The sequence below is a fragment of the Notothenia rossii genome (assembly GCF_949606895.1).
Source record: "Notothenia rossii genome assembly, chromosome: 9".
NCBI classification, from domain to species: Eukaryota; Metazoa; Chordata; class Actinopteri; order Perciformes; family Nototheniidae; genus Notothenia; species Notothenia rossii.
This window is the reverse complement of record NC_136907.1, coordinates 1,048,821-1,067,620: the sequence shown is the minus strand read 5'-3', so window position 1 is coordinate 1,067,620 and position 18,800 is coordinate 1,048,821. Positions and strand designations below refer to the sequence as shown.

General features: G+C 43.2%; 2 protein-coding genes across 2 annotated transcripts in view; both read left to right on the top strand.

Annotated features, from left to right (window-relative positions):
* LOC307017666 (uncharacterized protein) overlaps nt 1-16,609 on the top strand; it is a 108,251-nt gene extending 91,642 nt beyond the window's left edge. The window contains exons 20-23 of the mRNA XM_079647350.1: nt 11,322-11,619; nt 14,346-14,437; nt 15,168-15,341; nt 15,618-16,609. Coding sequence (XP_079503476.1) covers nt 11,322-11,619; nt 14,346-14,437; nt 15,168-15,341; nt 15,618-15,863 — 810 coding nt within the window. The 3' untranslated portion in view covers nt 15,864-16,609. The remainder of the gene's footprint in view (nt 1-11,321; nt 11,620-14,345; nt 14,438-15,167; nt 15,342-15,617) is intronic.
* LOC307018352 (uncharacterized protein) lies at nt 45-1,548 on the top strand (the record flags this gene model as incomplete). Its single annotated transcript, XM_079648583.1, has 3 exons — nt 45-122; nt 288-815; nt 1,237-1,548. 3 exons carry the CDS (start codon nt 45-47, stop codon nt 1,456-1,458), a joined length of 828 nt encoding a protein of 275 aa, XP_079504709.1. The 3' UTR covers nt 1,459-1,548.
* Nucleotides 16,610-18,800: the final 2,191 nt, after the last annotated feature.

Here is an 18,800-nt window from a genome sequence, read left to right as displayed (position 1 = left end):
AACATGTGTCCCCTCTTCTTCATGTCTCTTGTGGTTTTGGTCAGATGGATCCATTTGGAGGCGTGAAGCTCATGGGTCGAGACTTAACCCCGAACCCAGCCTGGTTCCTCCCAAATCCAAAGGTAGTTGAAAGATGTTGTTTTGTTTGTTTGTTTGTTTGTTTGTTTGTTTGTTAGTTAGCAAGATTAGAAAGAAACCACTGGCCTGATGTTTCTGAAACTTGGTGGGAGAAAGAATCTAACGTTGGAAAGTCTTTGGTACTTTTTTAAATGTGGTGTTTTATTCAGAAGGAACCAGTCAGAGCTGTGGAGCCTCAACAGAAGGAACCAGTCAGAGCTGTGGAGCCTCAACAGAAGGAACCAGTCAGAGCTGTGGAGCCTCAACAGAAGGAACCAGTCAGAGCTGTGGAGCCTCAACAGAAGGAACCAGTCAGAGCTGTGGAGCCTCAACAGAAGGAACCAGTCAGAGCTGTGGAGCCTCAACAGAAGGAACCAGTCAGAGCTGTGGAGCCTCAACAGAAGGAACCAGTCAGAGCTGTGGAGCCTCAACAGAAGGAACCAGTCAGAGCTGTGGAGCCTCAACAGAAGGAACCAGTCAGAGCTGTGGAGCCTCAACAGAAGGAACCAGTCAGAGCTGTGGAGCCTCAACAGAAGGAACCAGTCAGAGCTGTGGAGCCTCAACAGAAGGAACCAGTCGGAGCTGTGGAGCCTCAACAGAAGGAACCAGTCGGAGCTGTGGAGCCTCAACAGAAGGAACCAGTCAGAGCTGTGGAGCCTCAACAGAAGGAACCAGCCGGAGACACACTGAAGCCAAAGGTAGGACATCAGGTACTGTTCTCCAGAAGAGTCAGGTGGTTCATGATGTCCTGGAAGAAGAGAGTCCAGGAGATGTGGACATTATCAGAATGTCATTGTTTTACACTAAAACAAAGGAAATAGTCCCGGTGTGACCCCGGACATGTTGAGACCCCAAAGTGACATGATGGCCATTGCCGGATGCTAACCTGCATATGTGGAGGCTGTGGCTCAGTGGATAGTGCGCTAAACTTCGAATCAGCGGGTAGCAAGTTCGAGTCCCACTGCAGTCAGCATGTCGTTGTGTCCCTGAGACACTTCACCCCAAAGTGCTCCTGTGGGGATTGTCCTCAGTATTGAGTTTATAAGTTGCTTTGGATAAAAGCATCTAACAAGTGACATGTGATGTTTTACCATCTGTGTGATTTGTGTGTTTGTCCAGGCTCAGAGTGCTGCTCCTCTGCAGACCAGGAAGATTAAAGTAATCACATTACTCCGCACCACCAAGACAAGCGCTCACCTGCAGCTGCAGTTTGAAGTCCTTTCTGAGGGGATGGGCTTCAAAACCGTGGAGGAATTCAACAAAGGCTTTTTCCACATGCTGCCTCTCACTGTGACGGCTCACATGCAAGGAAAGAGGATCCTGGAGATGAGAATGATCTGACACGTCGTTTACTTTGAGTCATGTTGAGGTTTCAGTCCTCTCCAATCTCATGTTTTACTAATAAAGAGATTCTGAAAGCTGTCATTTTAATCCTGTGCTTCAATAAGTTGGTCCTTTTATTTTCTAATTGCTGGATAACACTATGGATGTTCTCTCAGCAGTTTGAAATAGATATAAAAAGGGAATTATGACCCTTTTTTCTATCTTAATTTTATCTCAACTTTTTTCTTCTTTTCTCAATTCTTACTTTTATTCGAAAGTAGTATTTTGATGACAAGTCAGATTGTTTCACAAATTCTTACTTTTTTCTCAAAATCTTGACTTTTGTCTAAAATTTCGGACTTTTTTCTCAGAATCTCAGTTATGACTTTTTTTTGTTGACTTTTTTCTCAAATTTCTGACTCAAATTCAATAAGTTGGTCTTTTTATTTACGATTGGTGGATAAAACTCGGGATGTTCTCACAGTAGTTTGAAATATATATTAAAAAGGGAACTATGACCCTATCTCAGTTTTGAGATTCTCCTCGCTGCCTAGCAACTGGAAACAATAAATCCAAAGAGATCCAAACATACCATGAAAAAAACTTTATTTCTACTTGACTTGAAGAGTTTCCTCCGTAAAAACACTTCGTTAGAGATGATGAGGAACGCAGGAGAACAGAAACCACCTGGAGGGACTTTCCAAAAATATACAATATTTATATAATTACATGCAGAGGAATCTCCGGCTCTGTCCGGAGGAACCTCTTCACTTCCTGCTAATACATCACACACACACACACACACACACACACACACACACACACACACACACACACACACACACACACACACACACACACACACACACACACACACACACACACACACACACACACACACACACACACACACACACACACACACACACACACACACACACACACACACACACACACACACACACACACACGTTGATGTTCTAATGTGCTTTGAATTTGGTTTTTAAAAATATGTGAAAATGTATTGTGTTCAGTTTCTATTCTTTGTATGTTTAATGCAGTTTTTCAAGTCGACCAGTCATGTGATAAATTGTTTACAGCTTGAAAGGATGTTAAAAAAGGGTGGGAAACGAACACAATAGGAAGTTAAGTCAGGCCAAACCATTCTTCACTGGAGGGGGGACTGACTGGATGTCATGAGGGATTAACATGAAAGTTTGGAGAAAATAACCCCCCCCCCTCTCCGTTATATATTTGTGCTATTCCAGATTGACAGCAAATCAGGATTTCAGTTGGTACGATCCAAATAAGTTCAGACTTCCCGCTCCTCTGACTTCCTCTCTATAAATCTGATGTAAAACATATACCGCGTGTGAAAACCCGGGCTGAGGTTGAAGGAAGAGACGAGAAGTAAGTTCACTCTCAGTTTGTTCAGAAAATCTACCTGTGAGATACATGTCATTATACATTTACTTAAGGGTTACTTTAAGGGTTACTTTAAGGATTACTTTAAGGTGTTTTAGTATTCCCTGCTCTTTAAACTGTGACTGTACTCCACTTCAGAGGTAAATCTCCTCCTGTTCGGTGAAAACCATGAATCCTATCAGTATTGAAAAACGGGAAAAGTAAAATATATCCTGAGAGGTTAGTACACTACGACTAACGCTGTATAAATAAAATGCAGATTGTGTTCTTGAGTAAAAGTAGAAGTACTAAGATCTTGTTCTTGAGTGAAAGTAGAAGTACTCAGATCTTGTACTTGAGTAAAAGTAGAAGTACTCAGATCTAGTACTTGAGTAAAAGTAGAAGTACTCAGATCTTGTACTTGAGTAAAAGTAGAAGTACTCAGATCTTGTACTTGAGTAAAAGTAGAAGTAATCAGATCTTGTACTTGAGTAAAAGTAGAAGTACTCAGATCTTGTTCTTGAGTGAAAGTAGAAGTACTCAGATCTAGTACTTGAGTAAAAGTAGAAGTACTCAGATCTTGTACTTGAGTAAAAGTAGAAGTACTCAGTTCTTGTTCTTGAGTAAAAGTAGAAGTACTCAGATCTTGTACTTGAGTAAAAGTAGAAGTACTCAGGTCTTGTACTTGAGTAAAAGTAGAAGTACTCAGATCTTGTTCTTGAGTAAAAGTAGAAGTACTCAGATCTTGTACTTGAGTAAAAGTAGAAGTACTCAGGTCTTGTACTTGAGTAAAAGTAGAAGTACTCAGATCTTGTACTTGAGTAAAAGTAGAAGTACTCAGTTCTTGTTCTTGAGTAAAAGTAGAAGTACTCAGATCTTGTACTTGAGTAAAAGTAGAAGTACTCAGATCTTGTTCTTGAGTAAAAGTAGAAGTACTCAGATCTTGTACTTGAGTAAAAGTAGAAGTACTCAGTTCTTGTTCTTGAGTAAAAGTAGAAGTACTCAGATCATGTACTTGAGTAAAAGTAGAAGTACTCAGGTCTTGTACTTGAGTAAAAGTAGAAGTACTCAGATCTTGTACTTGAGTAAAAGTAGAAGTATTCTGATCTTGTACTTGAGTAAAAGTAGAAGTACTCAGATCTTGTACTTGAGTAAAAGTAGAAGTACTCAGATCTTGTACTTGAGTAAAAGTAGAAGTACTCAGATCTTGTACTTGAGTAAAAGTAGAAGTACTCAGATCTTGTACTTGAGTAAAAGTAGAAGTACTCAGATCTTGTTCTTGAGTAAAAGTAGAAGTACTCAGATCTTGTACTTGAATAAAAGTAGAAGTACTCAGGTCTTGTTCTTGAGTAAAAGTAGAAGTACTCAGATCTTGTTCTTGAGTAAAAGTAGAAGTACTCAGATCTTGTTCTTGAGTAAAAGTAGAAGTACTCAGATATTGTTCTTGAATAAAAGTAGAAGTACTCAGATCTTGTTCTTGAATAAAAGTAGAAGTACTCAGACCTTGTACTTGAGTAAAAGTAGAAGTACTCAGAGTGTAGGAATACTCTGTTACAGTAAAAGTCCTGCATTCAAAATGTTCCTCAAGTAAAAGTAGAAAAGTATTCTCATCAAAATATAGTGAAAGACAGTAAAAGTAGTCATTGTGCAGATTGGTCCATTTCAGAATAATATGATATGTTTTATAATGATTGATCATGAAAGTGTTCTCAAAGCTGGTAAAGGTGCAGCTAGTCTGAATGACTTTGTATACTGCAGGGTAGCTGGTGGATTTACTCCAGGTGGAACTAAAGTCTGATTTAACACTTGATTAGATTTCACATCATTCATCCACATCTGTAAAGTAACTAAAGGTATTACATACATGTAGTGGAGGAAAAGTACACCATCTACCTCTGAACTGTAGAGGAGTAGAAGTACCTCAAAGTTGTTCTTATGTAAAGTACTTGAGTGAATGTACTTAGTTACTCTACACCTCCTCCTGTTTGTGCTGCAGATGGCCCTGAAGGAATTGGAGACGAAGTGGAGGAAGGTGCTGAGCTCCATCCTGGACGAGCTGACGGAGGTCGAGTTCCGGAAACTTCTGTTTAACCTGGAGAAGATCCCTCAGGGGTTGAAGGAGGGGCGGCTGCGGGGCAACATGCCAACCCAGTCTCACAAAAAAACGTGTCATAACTACGTTGGTCCACAGCGTAGGACGTAGTATTTCTACAAAAACGTATCTATAGCAGCGTCCCTAGCAACCACCTTGGTAACAATGAAAACGTTGTATAGACACAATTTCCTGAAGTAATCTTCATAATAACTAGCAAACTAAAGATCATGTACATCCACTGCACACATCATCTGAAATAACAACTCATATTTCTCGCATCAAATGACATCAAAACGCATTTTAATGGCCAAACTAACTTTAAAATAGGCATTTTACACCGAGAATAAAGCAAAGTTCGGCCATGTTTTTTTTTTCTGCAGGGAGAAATGTGAAGATCACGTGACATAGACGCCAGCCATTGGAATGAATGGTGAACAAAAACGTAGGGATCTTACAATTTCAGAGGCGTTTTTGTAGAAATACTACGTCCTACGTTGTGGACCAACGTAGTTATTACATGTTTTTTTGTGAGACTGGGTTGGACATGCCCAGCGTCATCATCCAGTACTACAGCACCAAGGGATCCATCACACTCATCGACCGCCAGATGAAGATCCTGCCCAGGCTGGACGCCGACTTTAACTTATTTCGTAGCAGCTAAAATAAAGGACGACATAAGACAAAATGAATAAATAAGAAAATAAGAATAATAATGATTAGAAATCAAACTAAAAGGTGATGTCGCTGACACAAGGCCAACCTGAAAAGAGGTGTTGTTTCAAATGATGTTTCCTGGCGGCTTGTTCCACAGAAGACATCATATGGAAGCTAACTAGCCCCCAAAGCAAAATGCTCCTCACCTTGATCTGAAGACTTTCTCTGATGTTTCCTCACATCCTGAACATTGACCCTTAACGTGTCTTCATGCAGGTTCAAAGTGTCGGCATCCGGAAAGTGACTCAAGATTAGAGGGATCAAGGAAGCCACGCTGAAGGAGACTCAACTGGAGGTGGATTTAGACACGAAGCTGCTCACGCTCGTCGTGGGGTCTCAACTTCTGGCGAACACGCTCGACTTCCAGCTGAAGGAAGGATTTGGTGATGATCTCCTTAACATTAGAACCGCCAGGGGTCGCTGTATACCTAAAACCGCCAATGGTTCAAATGTACCCGCTATTAGAATGCATTGATTTTCAAGGTACAATGTTCTTTTACTTATCATACTAAAACGATGCTGAAGTAACAACATACTGATACTGGTTAGTAAAAACCATGATTTAAGGCTTTGACAAGTCTGCAGACAGACGGCAGGCGAAACACCTTTCAAAATGCATGCTTTCTGAATGAAGATCGGATCGATCAGGCTAAGCTAACGATGTAGCTGCTCCGTCCAAACTCACAACAACGTCCTACTGACAGAAATAAACCAGCGACTGTATTCTCCATGACTCAGACATTCTGTGGTTTGGACTTGTTTAACTTTTGACTAGTTTCTGAACAGATATGAGGAGCTGTGAGCTCTGAGTGCGAACAGCTAACGGCTGATGTTTTGGTTTTCTGATTCAACGTTAGTGACGGCAGTCTGAGATCCTCACCGCTGATTGGCTACCGCGAGAATGCGTCATTCGCATCAACCGCGTCTGTCCGCGTCTTGCATTGACTTTACATGTAATCGCACCGCCCCCAGAAGTCGCATCGCGTCCGGTGTGAACGCACCAATGGTCTGCACGGATAAAGAATGTTGTTAGAATTTTGAATTTGTAAGAATTGGGTTAAAATAAGTAGTTTTAATGTTAATATTAAATGTTGTACTTGCATGAAGCTTCAGTGGATACGCCTCACAGTTCAAATGGCACTGTGTTATCTGCTCACTGCGACGTGTTGTTTTTTTCTTTGTCGTTGTTGCTGTCAGCTAAATCCTTTACTAATTCACTCAAACAAATGGAAAATAAGCGACATACATTTATATTTAGGATTGTAATGAAGGAATGAATGAAACTTAAAATGATATGTTAATTATTAATTAATTAATTAATGATGTAAATATATATATGTATCTGTTTGACTTGTTAGTTATGTCGTGTTCTTGGTTTAATCAAATGGGAAGTTGCACCAAATGATTTGATGTCATTCAGATGCAATTAGCCGACATAAAAGACCTCAGATTGGAAGTACTGTCCGGGCCGTCTTTTCCCCTCAATTCTGCAACAGGTAGATCTCCCCTTTCGCCGAGGTCGCGGATCTTGGGCTTAAAAAGGTTGGTGACCACTGCTGTAGATTAATAAAGCACCTGCTGTTGAGATTTGTGTGTTTATGAAATTCAGAAAAACAACGTTTACCAACAATAATTATCAGGTATTTGAAATGTGTTTTTACATGTACTTATTTGTTATTTAACTTTTTTTTGATGTATTATAACGTCATTAACTAATTAAAAGGTTCCCCTATTCAATGTTCCCCCAGTCATTCCTTTTGTTTACTTTAGTATTTATCTGGTCTGATTTATTATTCATAAACAAAAACACCAAGCCTGAAGCTGATCATACAAAATAAAATGCCATTCAATTGTTAATGAAATCCTGTTCACAATAAATGGGCAAAACCATTCTTCACTAGAGGGGGGACTGACTGGATGTCATGAGGAGAATATAACCCCCCCCCCCCCCCCCCCTCCCTTATATATTTGTACTATTCCAAATTAACAGCAAATCAAGATATCAGTTGGTACGATCGAAACAAATTCAGATGTCCCGCTACTCTCACTTCCTCTTTAGAAATCTGATAAAAAAATATACCGTTTGAAAACCCGGGCTGAGGTTGAAGGAAGAGACGCAGTAAGTTCACTCTCAGTTTGTTCAGGAAATCTATCTGTGAGATAGGGTTACTTTAAGGGTTACTATAGCCCGCAGCGAGGGCAAAAGTCTGATCATTGGGAAAGACGCAAAGAGAGCTATGTAAACTGTAGTAGCTGTAAATATGCTGTCTGATGTCCTTTGTGTTTTTCTGTTATGTTCATATGTATTCATGTGGAACCTACTTGCAGCAGGTCACCCTTGAAAAAGAGATCAATGATCTCAATGGGATTCACCTGCATAAATAAAGGTTTGAAATGAAATGAAATGAGCTGCAAACAAAGAGATATATATATATATTATAAAAAGACGAATAGTTTACATGATTACACAAATTATTTGTTTGCAAGTTACAGCTTTACATTTGAGAAGACATTTCTTTAGCTTGACTGAGTTTTCTTTTCTCTTAAACTCTTAGTTTTGCTTGATCTTATCTTATCTTTTGAAGGGTTGAGTTCAGGCTGGGCTACAGCTAGTCAATTCAGTTGACTTCTTGTAAATGGTTTGTTCATATTTTTACAGTGGCGGCTGCCGGCTGGTGGATTGTTTTTTCTAGGTCGGGCTGTGCCACATGCAATCCATTTCAGCAAACATCCCGGTATGACTTCATGCAAAAAAACAGTTTTCAGTGTTAATTTACCAATCTTTCATTTGAATGCCTTCATAAACAATTCAAGTATTTGAGACTGAGGACTATGTACAAAAACTTAAAAACAAAACAATGGCATTAGCAATACTTGCATACATATATATATATATATACATACATACATACATACATACATATATGTATATATATTTAAGCGCTATTGCTTTTATAAAACGGTTACCTAAGCTGTGTCCCAATTCAGAGGCTGGGTCCTCCTGAGGACCAGCTGCAGTCACAAGTGCCGGTCATAATTTCTGACACTAGGCAAAACATTTTCAAACGGTTTTCAAACTGTTTTCAAACTGTTTTCAAAACTGTTCAATATGGAGTCAGATCTAGCTGTACTTATTTTGGTGTTATGTTTAAATTATTTTCCCGAGGTCGCAACAGGCTCCCGTGAAGAGGGCTTCATTCTCCCCGCGCATCTGGATAAATTGCGCAGTCTGCTCCTTGCTCCCTATCAAAACAAAATTGTTGCAGTAAGATTTGTATAACAAAAGCAGTTAAATAAATAAATTAGCTTTATAATGAATCCCAACAATATGAAAACCAAACAGGGTTTAGAAATATTTTCACTTCATATTATTTTATGTATGTAATATAAAGAAGACATCTCCAATTGCCCGTATATTTAAATACACAATTAAATAGGTTTACTTTTCTTTCATGTCGTTTACTATTTGGGTGAGTACATTTAAAAACGAATCCAGCTGAAACCGTTGTAGCCGTTGATGGGACGTTACAAGCCATATCTTTTTTTTAAAACTCATTCGTCACCGTCACCCGTTGCATCCTGGGATATGGTAGACCGCGGAGTGTACATCAGATGTATCCTCTAAATCTGGGGAAAGAAGGCCGCATTCGGAGGAGTCTTGTCTTTTTTCTTTTAATTGGGACAGCCTTCGTTTGGCGGAAGTGACGTATGCGGTCTCCGAATGCATCCTCAGGAGGATGCGGCCGCTGAATTGGGACACAGCTCAAGTGTGGCAATATGAAAGAAAAATACACACTCTAATTTAAATAGTTTGTATTAGTAAATAATGATGTTCAAAATAAAATAGTCCCTCCGTTGCCTTCCGCACGAAACCTATTGCGAGGTGGTTGCTATGCAACAACACTAACAGCAAGCGAGCATATTAGACAGAGAGCGTTGATCCATTATTTGGCTGTTTATTTACATTAATGTGTATGTTGCTGTTTATTGTGCATCCACTGAAAAACTGTCCAGCATCAGTAGCATGGCTTACGAGGTTACTTGTATAGGTTGAGGTTGTTCTAGGCTGTTTCTTGGCGTGAGGAGAATATTGCTCCACTTTCTCCGGTCCCCGAGATTGGGCTTCCAGTAGCTCTGGAGAGAGCTTTCGCACCTGTGGCCACTAACGGTCATCATTTCTCTGCTTTGTTTCAAGACCCGCATCAGAAAGCTTTTGAATGGTGCTACTTTTCCAGTTGGTCTACCTGCTCTTCACGTAGCTCTGCATGTCGTAGTTTAGGTGCTTTTTTTTCTGGAGATAGGAACTGCTCAATCCACTCCTCCATAGTAAGACCCCCCCGGAGGTCCAAGTTAATCTTAAATGTTTCCATCTTATGCTTTGTAAGTTTGTTTCGTAACGGAAGAAATGTAAATATATTATAAAACTGACAAGTCAAATCAAGCAATCTGATTGGTCGATAGCGTTTTTGCGGACCTCTTTGATTACAGATTTGAAAACATCGTTGCTTGCTTTAAAACGAGCACAATTCATTATGTTAAACCTTCAAAAGTATCTAGATATCCCTGCCCTAATGCCAAAGGAACTGCACACTGAATGTGTTTTGCCGTTTGATGTCTATGTCTGGATCGCTGCGTAAAAAGGAGGGCTTCTACCCCGTTACTTCTCCGCTGCTTTCAGCCCAACGGTATACTGTTTTTCTCAGTCGCGGAGGGATACTGACTTGTTGTGAAAAGTAATTTACAATTCTACCCGTGGTATACGCTCAGTATATCACGGCTAAGAACCAATCAGATTGCTTGATTTTACTTGTCCGTTTTATAAATATATATATACATACAATAACCCCCCATATCGCCACTGTGCAATAATCATGGTCTGTCTCTATGTATATACTGTAATATTTATCATATATATTTGATCATAATTCTATTTTATTCATTTATTTATTTATTAATCCTGGTCATCTACATGACGATCCGAAGCTGTGTGCGCTACTTGCTGGTCGTAACTGTCAGACCTTTTAATCTGTGTTTTAATATGTTTGTTTTCAAAGCACTCGTGGAATTATAAATCTTGTTGTAGGCTATTCTGTAGATTGACAATAAAAGCTTTTGAATTTGAATATAACGTATATAATATGTATATATGTATGGGAATATATATATATATATATATAAATATGATATATATAAAAAGGGGTGCACATGACTTTTTTAATGAGTTACTCAGATGAGTACCAGGAGACAGCGTTTGGTACTCACCCCATACGAAGCAAGGTTTTAATAAGTGCAGTCTTCCTCACTGTCCTCTATTTCCTCTTCTTGCATGCTAGATGATGAAGATGATGAAGATGCACATCCCTGTCTCTTTTTAAGCCTCCGATTTGCTTTCTCCAAAACTTGTTGCCAAAACTGTGAAGTCCTTGCATTTCTGAGGCCAAGTTGAAGGATCAAATACTAAGAAATGATCACATGACTTGAAGTCATATCTGATTTCTTCTTTGACGCGCCTTTAAAAACGGTGGCGGTCTTCAGGTGCTCCTCCTCCTCCAGCACAGCGTAGAAAACCAAACCAACCAATCCCCTGAAAATGCCGGGGTTGACTGAAGAGTCTCGTCATGCCCACAAAGCCAACTCAAAAGCCTCACAAAACTTCATTATTTTGCAGATGGACCTGAGGGCGTTGGAGACGAAGTGGAGGACGGCGCTGAGCTCCATCCTGGACGAGCTGACGGCCGACGAGTTCCGGAAACTTCTGTTTAACCTGGAGAAGATCCCTCAGGGGTTGAAGGAGGGGCGGCTGCGGGGCGACATGCCCAGCGTCATCATCCAGCACTACAGCACCAAGGGATCCATCGCACTCATCGACCGCCTGATGAAGGACCTTCCCAGGCTGGACGTCGCCGTACAGCAGCCTCTCAGAGTCGTGAAGGTCGAGCTTAAGAAACTCCGGCAGAAAAAAAAAGGTCAGCTCAGCAGGGGTCGTGTTGGGCGAGAGCCAGACCTCCTTCTCAAAACGTTTTACATAACTCTTTCATTCATTTCGTAGCAGTACAAAATGAACCAGAGCAGACCCCTGGAAAACTCTGTTAAACAAACGTTGCAATTTGTATATTTCTAAATGAGCGGAACGTGGTGAAGGCCGATAAACCTCCGCTCTGATCCTTCATACACATAACGTTTCCGTACACGTTTCCGTACACGTCCCCAGATATGTTTCCGTACACGTTTCCGTACACGTCCCCAGATATGTTTCCGTACACGTCCCCACATACGTTGCCGTACGCGTCCCCACATACGTTGCCGTACGCGTCCCCACATACGTTTCCGTACACCTTCCCACATATGTTTCCGTACATGTCCCCACATACGTTTCCGTACACGTCCCGTTTCCGTACACGTCCCGTTTCCGTACACGTTCCCACATACGTTATATCTCTCACAGGCTCCGCCCTCTACTGGACTCTATGGGTACTACCTTACCCTGCGAGCATTCTCCCACTGAGACTTCTATAGACGTAGCCGACCTTGGGCGGGCCTACCTGAATGCGTGCGCATCACACCGTATAAAAGGAGGCCTCGCCTCTTGACTATCATTCTTTTCTCTTCAGCAGCGGAAGTGATTCCACGAGAGACTGAGACGTTTGAAAGAAGAAGAAAGAGTTATCATACCTCCAGGGAGTCGCCACTTCTAGAGACCCGGGCCTGTCCTTCGTGCCCTAGCTGAAATAGCGGGCGCCGATCCCCACCACCTTTGCTTCGAGTGTTTGGGGGACCAGGATATGGCCGAGGTGGTGCCATTCGCGTTCGCCATTCCTTCTGGGTCCGGCCTCCATGGAAGTCCACCGCCCAGGGCTGTACTCTCCCTGGATGATGATCATGGCGGCGGGTGTGTGGGCTACTCACTCATTGCTAGAGATGCCCCCGCCTCACCAGGTCATAGGGGTTTAACGGTACACGTACCGAAATTATTCGGTACGGGCCCTTCGGTTCGGTACACGTGTGTACCGAAGTGTACCAAACGAATATAAAGTTAAACGTAAAAAATTGAGAACGTGAACAACTTTTTGGAAGTAATCTCAGGTGCTGCGTCGCAGCATTCAGAGTAATGTGCTCACATTGGGTTCAACGCGTCATAGAGCGAGCAAGTCATTTCATTGGACGAGAGGCATACTAGAGAGTTGGCATCTGACCCCCTCCCCGGACGTGATGCGCCTTCGCCTTTCCCGGGCCCTCTGAGGGTCCCAGGATGGGCGCGCTGGGCAGGAGGGGGGTAGCCCTCCACACTTTAGTCCACACACACTCTGCACGGGGTCGGTGTCTGAGTGTGGGGCATGGGCACTGGCGCTCTCGCTGCGATCCTTAGGGATTCAGGGAGGCAGGCGTGTAGTAAGCCCATTCGGGGCCGAGGGGGCTCTCCCCATCCGTCTATGGGTGGGGGGGGGGGTCCCCGGCACTGTTTTTATAGCACACTTTCTGCGAGGTAAGCGCAGCAGGGTGTGCTCTGTCAGCCACAGCCCAGATTTCTCCTCGGTCACAACCGGGTTAAAGGAGAATGTGGGGCAGCAGCTGCTGGCCAGAAAAGCCGGTCAGGGGCAGTAGGGTGGAATGTTGTTGTTGTTGGACAACAGTGCGCGTATGCATCAGGGCTCCACCCACTGTACCCATAGAGTCCAGTAGAGGGTGGAGCCTGTGAGAGATGTAACGTTGGGTTACGTATTGTAACCCTTGTTATATTAACACAGGCGGAGCCCTCTACTAAGGGCACTGTCTGTCCTATTCCGCTCGCTGAAGAGAGGTGTAGGATGATAGTCAGGAGGCGAGGCCTCCTTTTATACGGTGTGATGCGCACGCATTCAGGTAGGCCCGCCCAAGGCCAGCTACGTCTATAGAAGTCTCAGTGGGAGAATGCTCGCAGGGTAAGGTAGTACCCATATAGTCCAGTAGAGGGCTCCGCCTGTGCTAATATAACAAGGGTTACAATACGTAACCCAACGTTTCTGTACACCTCCCGTTTCCGTACACGTTCCCACATACGTCACGTTCCCACATACGTCCCCACATACGTCCCCACATACGTTTCCGTACATGTCCCCATTTACGTTGCCGTACACGTCCCCACATACGTTTCCGTAAACGTCCCCACATACGTTTCCGTACACGTCCCCACATACGTCACGTTCCCACATACGTTTCTGTACACGTCCCCACATACGTCACGTCCCCACATACGTTTACGTACACGTTCCCACATACGTTTACGTACATGTTCCCACATACGTTTCAGTACACGTTTGCGTACACGTTCCCACATACGTTTCCATACATGTCCCCATTGACGTTGCCGTACACTTCCCCACATACGTTTCCGTAAACGTCCCCACATACGTTTCCGTACACGTCCCCACATACGTCACGTCCCCACATACGTTTCCGTACACGTTCCCACATACGTCACGTCCCCACATACGTTTCCGTACACGTCCCCACATACGTTTCCGTAAACGTCCCCACATACGTTTCCGTACACGTCCCCACATACGTTTCCGTACACGTCCCCACATACGTCACATCCCCACATACGTTTCCGTACACGTCCCCACATATTATTATTGTTATTATTATTTTATCATTTTCAGCTAAATGGACCAGGAAGATTTCTAACGTTTTTTTTTATCCTGTGTTTGTTCAGAGGTTTCCGGTGGCAGCGGTGAAACCCAGAGCCTGGATGACTCCATCGACAAACTCATCGAGAACCTCAGCCTGAGCCCTCAGGCTGCACAGGTAGAAAATGGGCTCGGACTGGTTTGTCTTTCTGTCAGCACAACAACGGAAAAACACCCAGCCTGATTATCAAGAATCCTGGCTGAAGAGTCAAACAAGGAAGTCTTTCAAAGTTGGAGTATTTAACAATCAATGGGCAGATCCACTATGTTTGCCAAAGTGCTGCATTCAAGAGGTACAACAGGAGACCCCAATGGTGGTTTACTCATGGACTCAAGTACTCTACTTAGTAGGGGTAGGAATCACCAGGGTCCCCACGATACGATACTATCGCGATACTTAAGCCACGATACGATAGTATTGCGATTCTACGTTATGCTAAGTATTGCGATGCGATATATTGCGATATTGCAGATCACATGGGCCATGTCCATGTCCGTCTTCCCTTCCTGGTTAAAACATGTATTTGCAATATGAATAGTTTATGTAAATAACCCAATGTGTGTCTTTGAACCTGAAAAGGAGATGTTTTTGTTACTTTCATTGCAATTGTATTCATGTCTTAACGTAACTTACTGTTTTATATAGAGCTAATATATTTGTAGAAAGGCAGGAAATTGAATTAAATCGAGAAAATGTTTCATTGCGGAGGACCCTCTGTTTTGTGTCCCCCACTTCTCAAACCAAAGTTACACCCTTGGGTAAATGCTTATTTCTTATTTATCACTTACAGCTTTGAGACATGTTTTGTATTTACGTTCATTGAGATGCTTTTTTTCTTTGTGTGCAGGAGGAATCCTTCTTTGATCTAAAATCCAGTGGAATTTTTGAGACGGAAGCAATTGTTGGGAAAGTTTTTAAAAAATCCGAGCTGCTTTATCCTGAGAGTCCGCTTACCTCCATTAAAGACATCAAATCATCTCCTCTCAAGACATACGTGAGCGTAGAAGGAACCGTCACCGAGGTGAGTTCAAACTGCAGACCTACTTCATGCACTGGAGCCCGGTTAGGTTGGTAATGCATTCAACAAATGTGTCATTACAATTTTTTAAATGCCTTTTCAAGATCTTATAAACCTATTTATTCACGGATAACTAAAAGACTAATGGACCAGTCATTGGTATGATATTTATATATATATATATTTATATATTTATATATTTATATTTATAAGGCAGTTTGTTATGAAATGTTGTGAAATAGAAATCATTTTTGTGCTTTCTCTGCTGCTTTCTTTCAGATTGATCCCATCAAAAAAGTGAAGGTGCAACATGAAGAGACGAAGATGAAAAGGTTCAATCTGAAACAGGAAGCTGAGGAAATCAGCTTTACCCTGTGGGGCGAGGCCATCCAGCAGAGCGAAGACGTCTCAGTCGGAGACGCCCTTCTTCTTACCAACATGAAGCGCAAGGTGTACTTAAGGGAAGTGTATCTCAACTCAACTCAGTTCACCAAAATCACCAAGGTACCTGCAGCCTCCAGTTAGACATGTTAATCTGTGATGACAGCTTTCCTCAAAATCCTGACTTTTACCTCAAAATTCTGACTGTGATAATAAAAATGAAATAAGTAATGTTCCCTCTCTGTAAAATAAAGGATGACATAAGACAAAATGAACAAATAAGGAAATAAGAATAATAATAATTAGAAATCAAATCAAAAGGAGATGTTGCTGATACAAAGCCAACCTGAAAAGAGGTGTTGTTTAAGTCGTGGCGTCTCGACTTCTGGCGAACACGCTCGACTTCCAGCTGAAGAAAGGCTTTGATGATGATCTCCTTGAAAGAATACCGCTCTCAGTGGAGGCTGAAATACAAGGAAACAGAATCATCAACATGGCAGACCCTGAGAACATCTGAAGGGGAGTTCTGCAGCATTCGTGTGTTACGTGCCGTGTGTGTGTGTGTCTCTCTCCCCCTCTCCCCCTGATTGTCTCCCTCCAGCCTCTCCCTCAGGTGCTCCCAATCCCCAATCAGGGCCTCCATAAAGGACCTGAGGAAGGCTCTCTCTCTTTCTCTGGCTGCATGTGTGACCAGTGCAGCTTGTGTGGTGTCTCTGTGTGAGGCCTTAGAGTTGAAGCTGTGTTTTATTAATTGTTAGGAGATGTGCTCCAGTGTACTTTAGTCACTTTCTTTGATAAGAACGTTTTTTTTGTTTATCATTAGTTTACATTGTGAATTGGCTGGTTTTTACTTTTTGACTGATTAAAATATCACCTTGTGTCTTCAGAAATCAGTTTCCTCTCTTTTTTCTCTCTCCCGGTTATTTTTATATTTTGTTACTTCCCTTTGTACCCCTAGTCCAGGAGGGAACGCAACACATGTGAAAACACGTTCTGATGTCTCACTGCTCAGGCTCTCTGTTCCAGTTAACCTTATTTAATACATCTCCAAATTAAATTCATGTGCAATGACCCTGACACACTTCTGACCATAAAAGACGCCCCTCGAAACACAGAAACTGATTTTAAACACTAGATCAAGGTTCAAGGTTCTTTATTTTTGTCATACGAACATAGCTACAGTGTAGTTATGCCCATGAAAATCTTAGGTCACAGGCTTATCCAACAGTGTGACACAATAACACAGATAAACAGACAAATATAGTGCAAGTAAATAGAAAATACAAAAATAAAAATAGTTTGAAATAGTTAAATCCTCTCTATGGAGCACCTGTAGGTCAGGATGCTCTCTATGGAGCACCTGTAGGTCAGGATGCTCTCTATGGAGCACCTGAAGGTCAGGATGCTCTCTATGGAGCACCTGAAGGAGGTCAGGATGCTCTCTATGGAGCACCTGAAGGTCAGGATGCTCTCTATGGAGCACCTGAAGGTCAGGATGCTCTCTATGGAGCACCTGAAGGTCAGGATGCTCTCTATGGAGCACCTGAAGGTCAGGATGCTCTCTATGGAGCACCTGAAGGTCAGGATCCTCTCTATGGAGCACCTGAAGGTCAGGATGCTCTCTATGGAGCACCTGAAGGTCAGGATGCTCTCTATGGAGCACCTGTAGGTCAGGATCCTCTCTATGGAGCACCTGAAGGTCAGGATGCTCTCTATGGAGCACCTGAAGGTCAGGATGCTCTCTATGGAGCACCTGAAGGTCAGGATGCTCTCTATGGAGCACCTGTAGGTCAGGATGCTCTCTATGGAGCACCTGAAGGTCAGGATGCTCTCTATGGTGCACCTGTAGGTCAGGATGCTCTCTATGGAGCACCTGAAGGTCAGGATGCTCTCTATGGAGCACCTGTAGGTCCATGTCAGGTCCTCGGTGATGAGTCCATGTCAGGTCCTCGGTGATGAGTCCATGTCAGGTCCTCGGTGATGAGTCCATGTCAGGTCCTCGGTGATGAGTCCATGTCAGGTCCTCAGTGATGAGTCCATGTCAGGTCCTCAGTGATGAGTCCATGTCAGGTCCTCGGTGATGAGTCCATGTCAGGTCCTCAGTGATGAGTCCATGTCAGGTCCTCTGTGAAGAGTCCATGTCAGGTCCTCGGTGATGAGTCCATGTCAGGTCCTCAGTGATGAGTCCATGTCAGGTCCTCGGTGATGAGTCCATGTCAGGTCCTCAGTGATGAGTCCATGTCAGGTCCTCAGTGATGAGTCCATGTCAGGTCCTCAGTGATGAGTCCATGTCAGGTCCTCAGTGGTGAGTCCATGTCAGGTCCTCGGTGATGAGTCCATGTCAGGTCCTCGGTGATGAGTCCATGTCAGGTCCTCAGTGAAGAGTCCATGTCAGGTCCTCAGTGACGAGTCCATGTCAGGTCCTCAGTGATGAGTCCATGTCAGGTCCTCAGTGACGAGTCCATGTCAGGTCCTCAGTGATGAGTCCATGTCAGGTCCTCAGTGAAGAGTCCATGTCAGGTCCTCAGTGGTGAGTCCATGTCAGGTCCTCAGTGATGTGGACCCCGAGGAACCTGAAGCTGCTGACTCTCTCCTCCCTAGTCCCATTGATGGCGATGGGGGCGTGTCCCTCTCCATGCTGCTTCCTGTAATCCACAATCAGCTCCTTGGTTTTGCTGACGTTGAGATGGAGGTTGTTATCCTGGCACCAAGATGTCAGGTTTTCGACCTCCTCTCTGTACGCCGTCTCGTCGCCGTCTGTGATCTGGCCAATGACGGTCGTGTCGTCAGCAAACTTCACGATGGTGTTGGAGCTGCGTGTGGCCACGCAGTCGTGAGTGAACAGGGAGTAGAGGAGAGGGCTGAGCATGCAGCCTTGAGGGGCTCCGGTGTTGAGGATCAGGGTGGAGGATGTGATGTTTCCCACCCGCACTGCCTGGGGTCTGCCCGTCAGGGAGTTCAGGATCCAGTCACAGTCTGGGTTTGACTAACCGCTCAAAGCACTTCATGGTGATGGAGGTGAGTGCTACTGGGCGGTAGTCGTTGAGGCTGGTGGTTTTAGTCTTTTTGGGGACAGGAAGG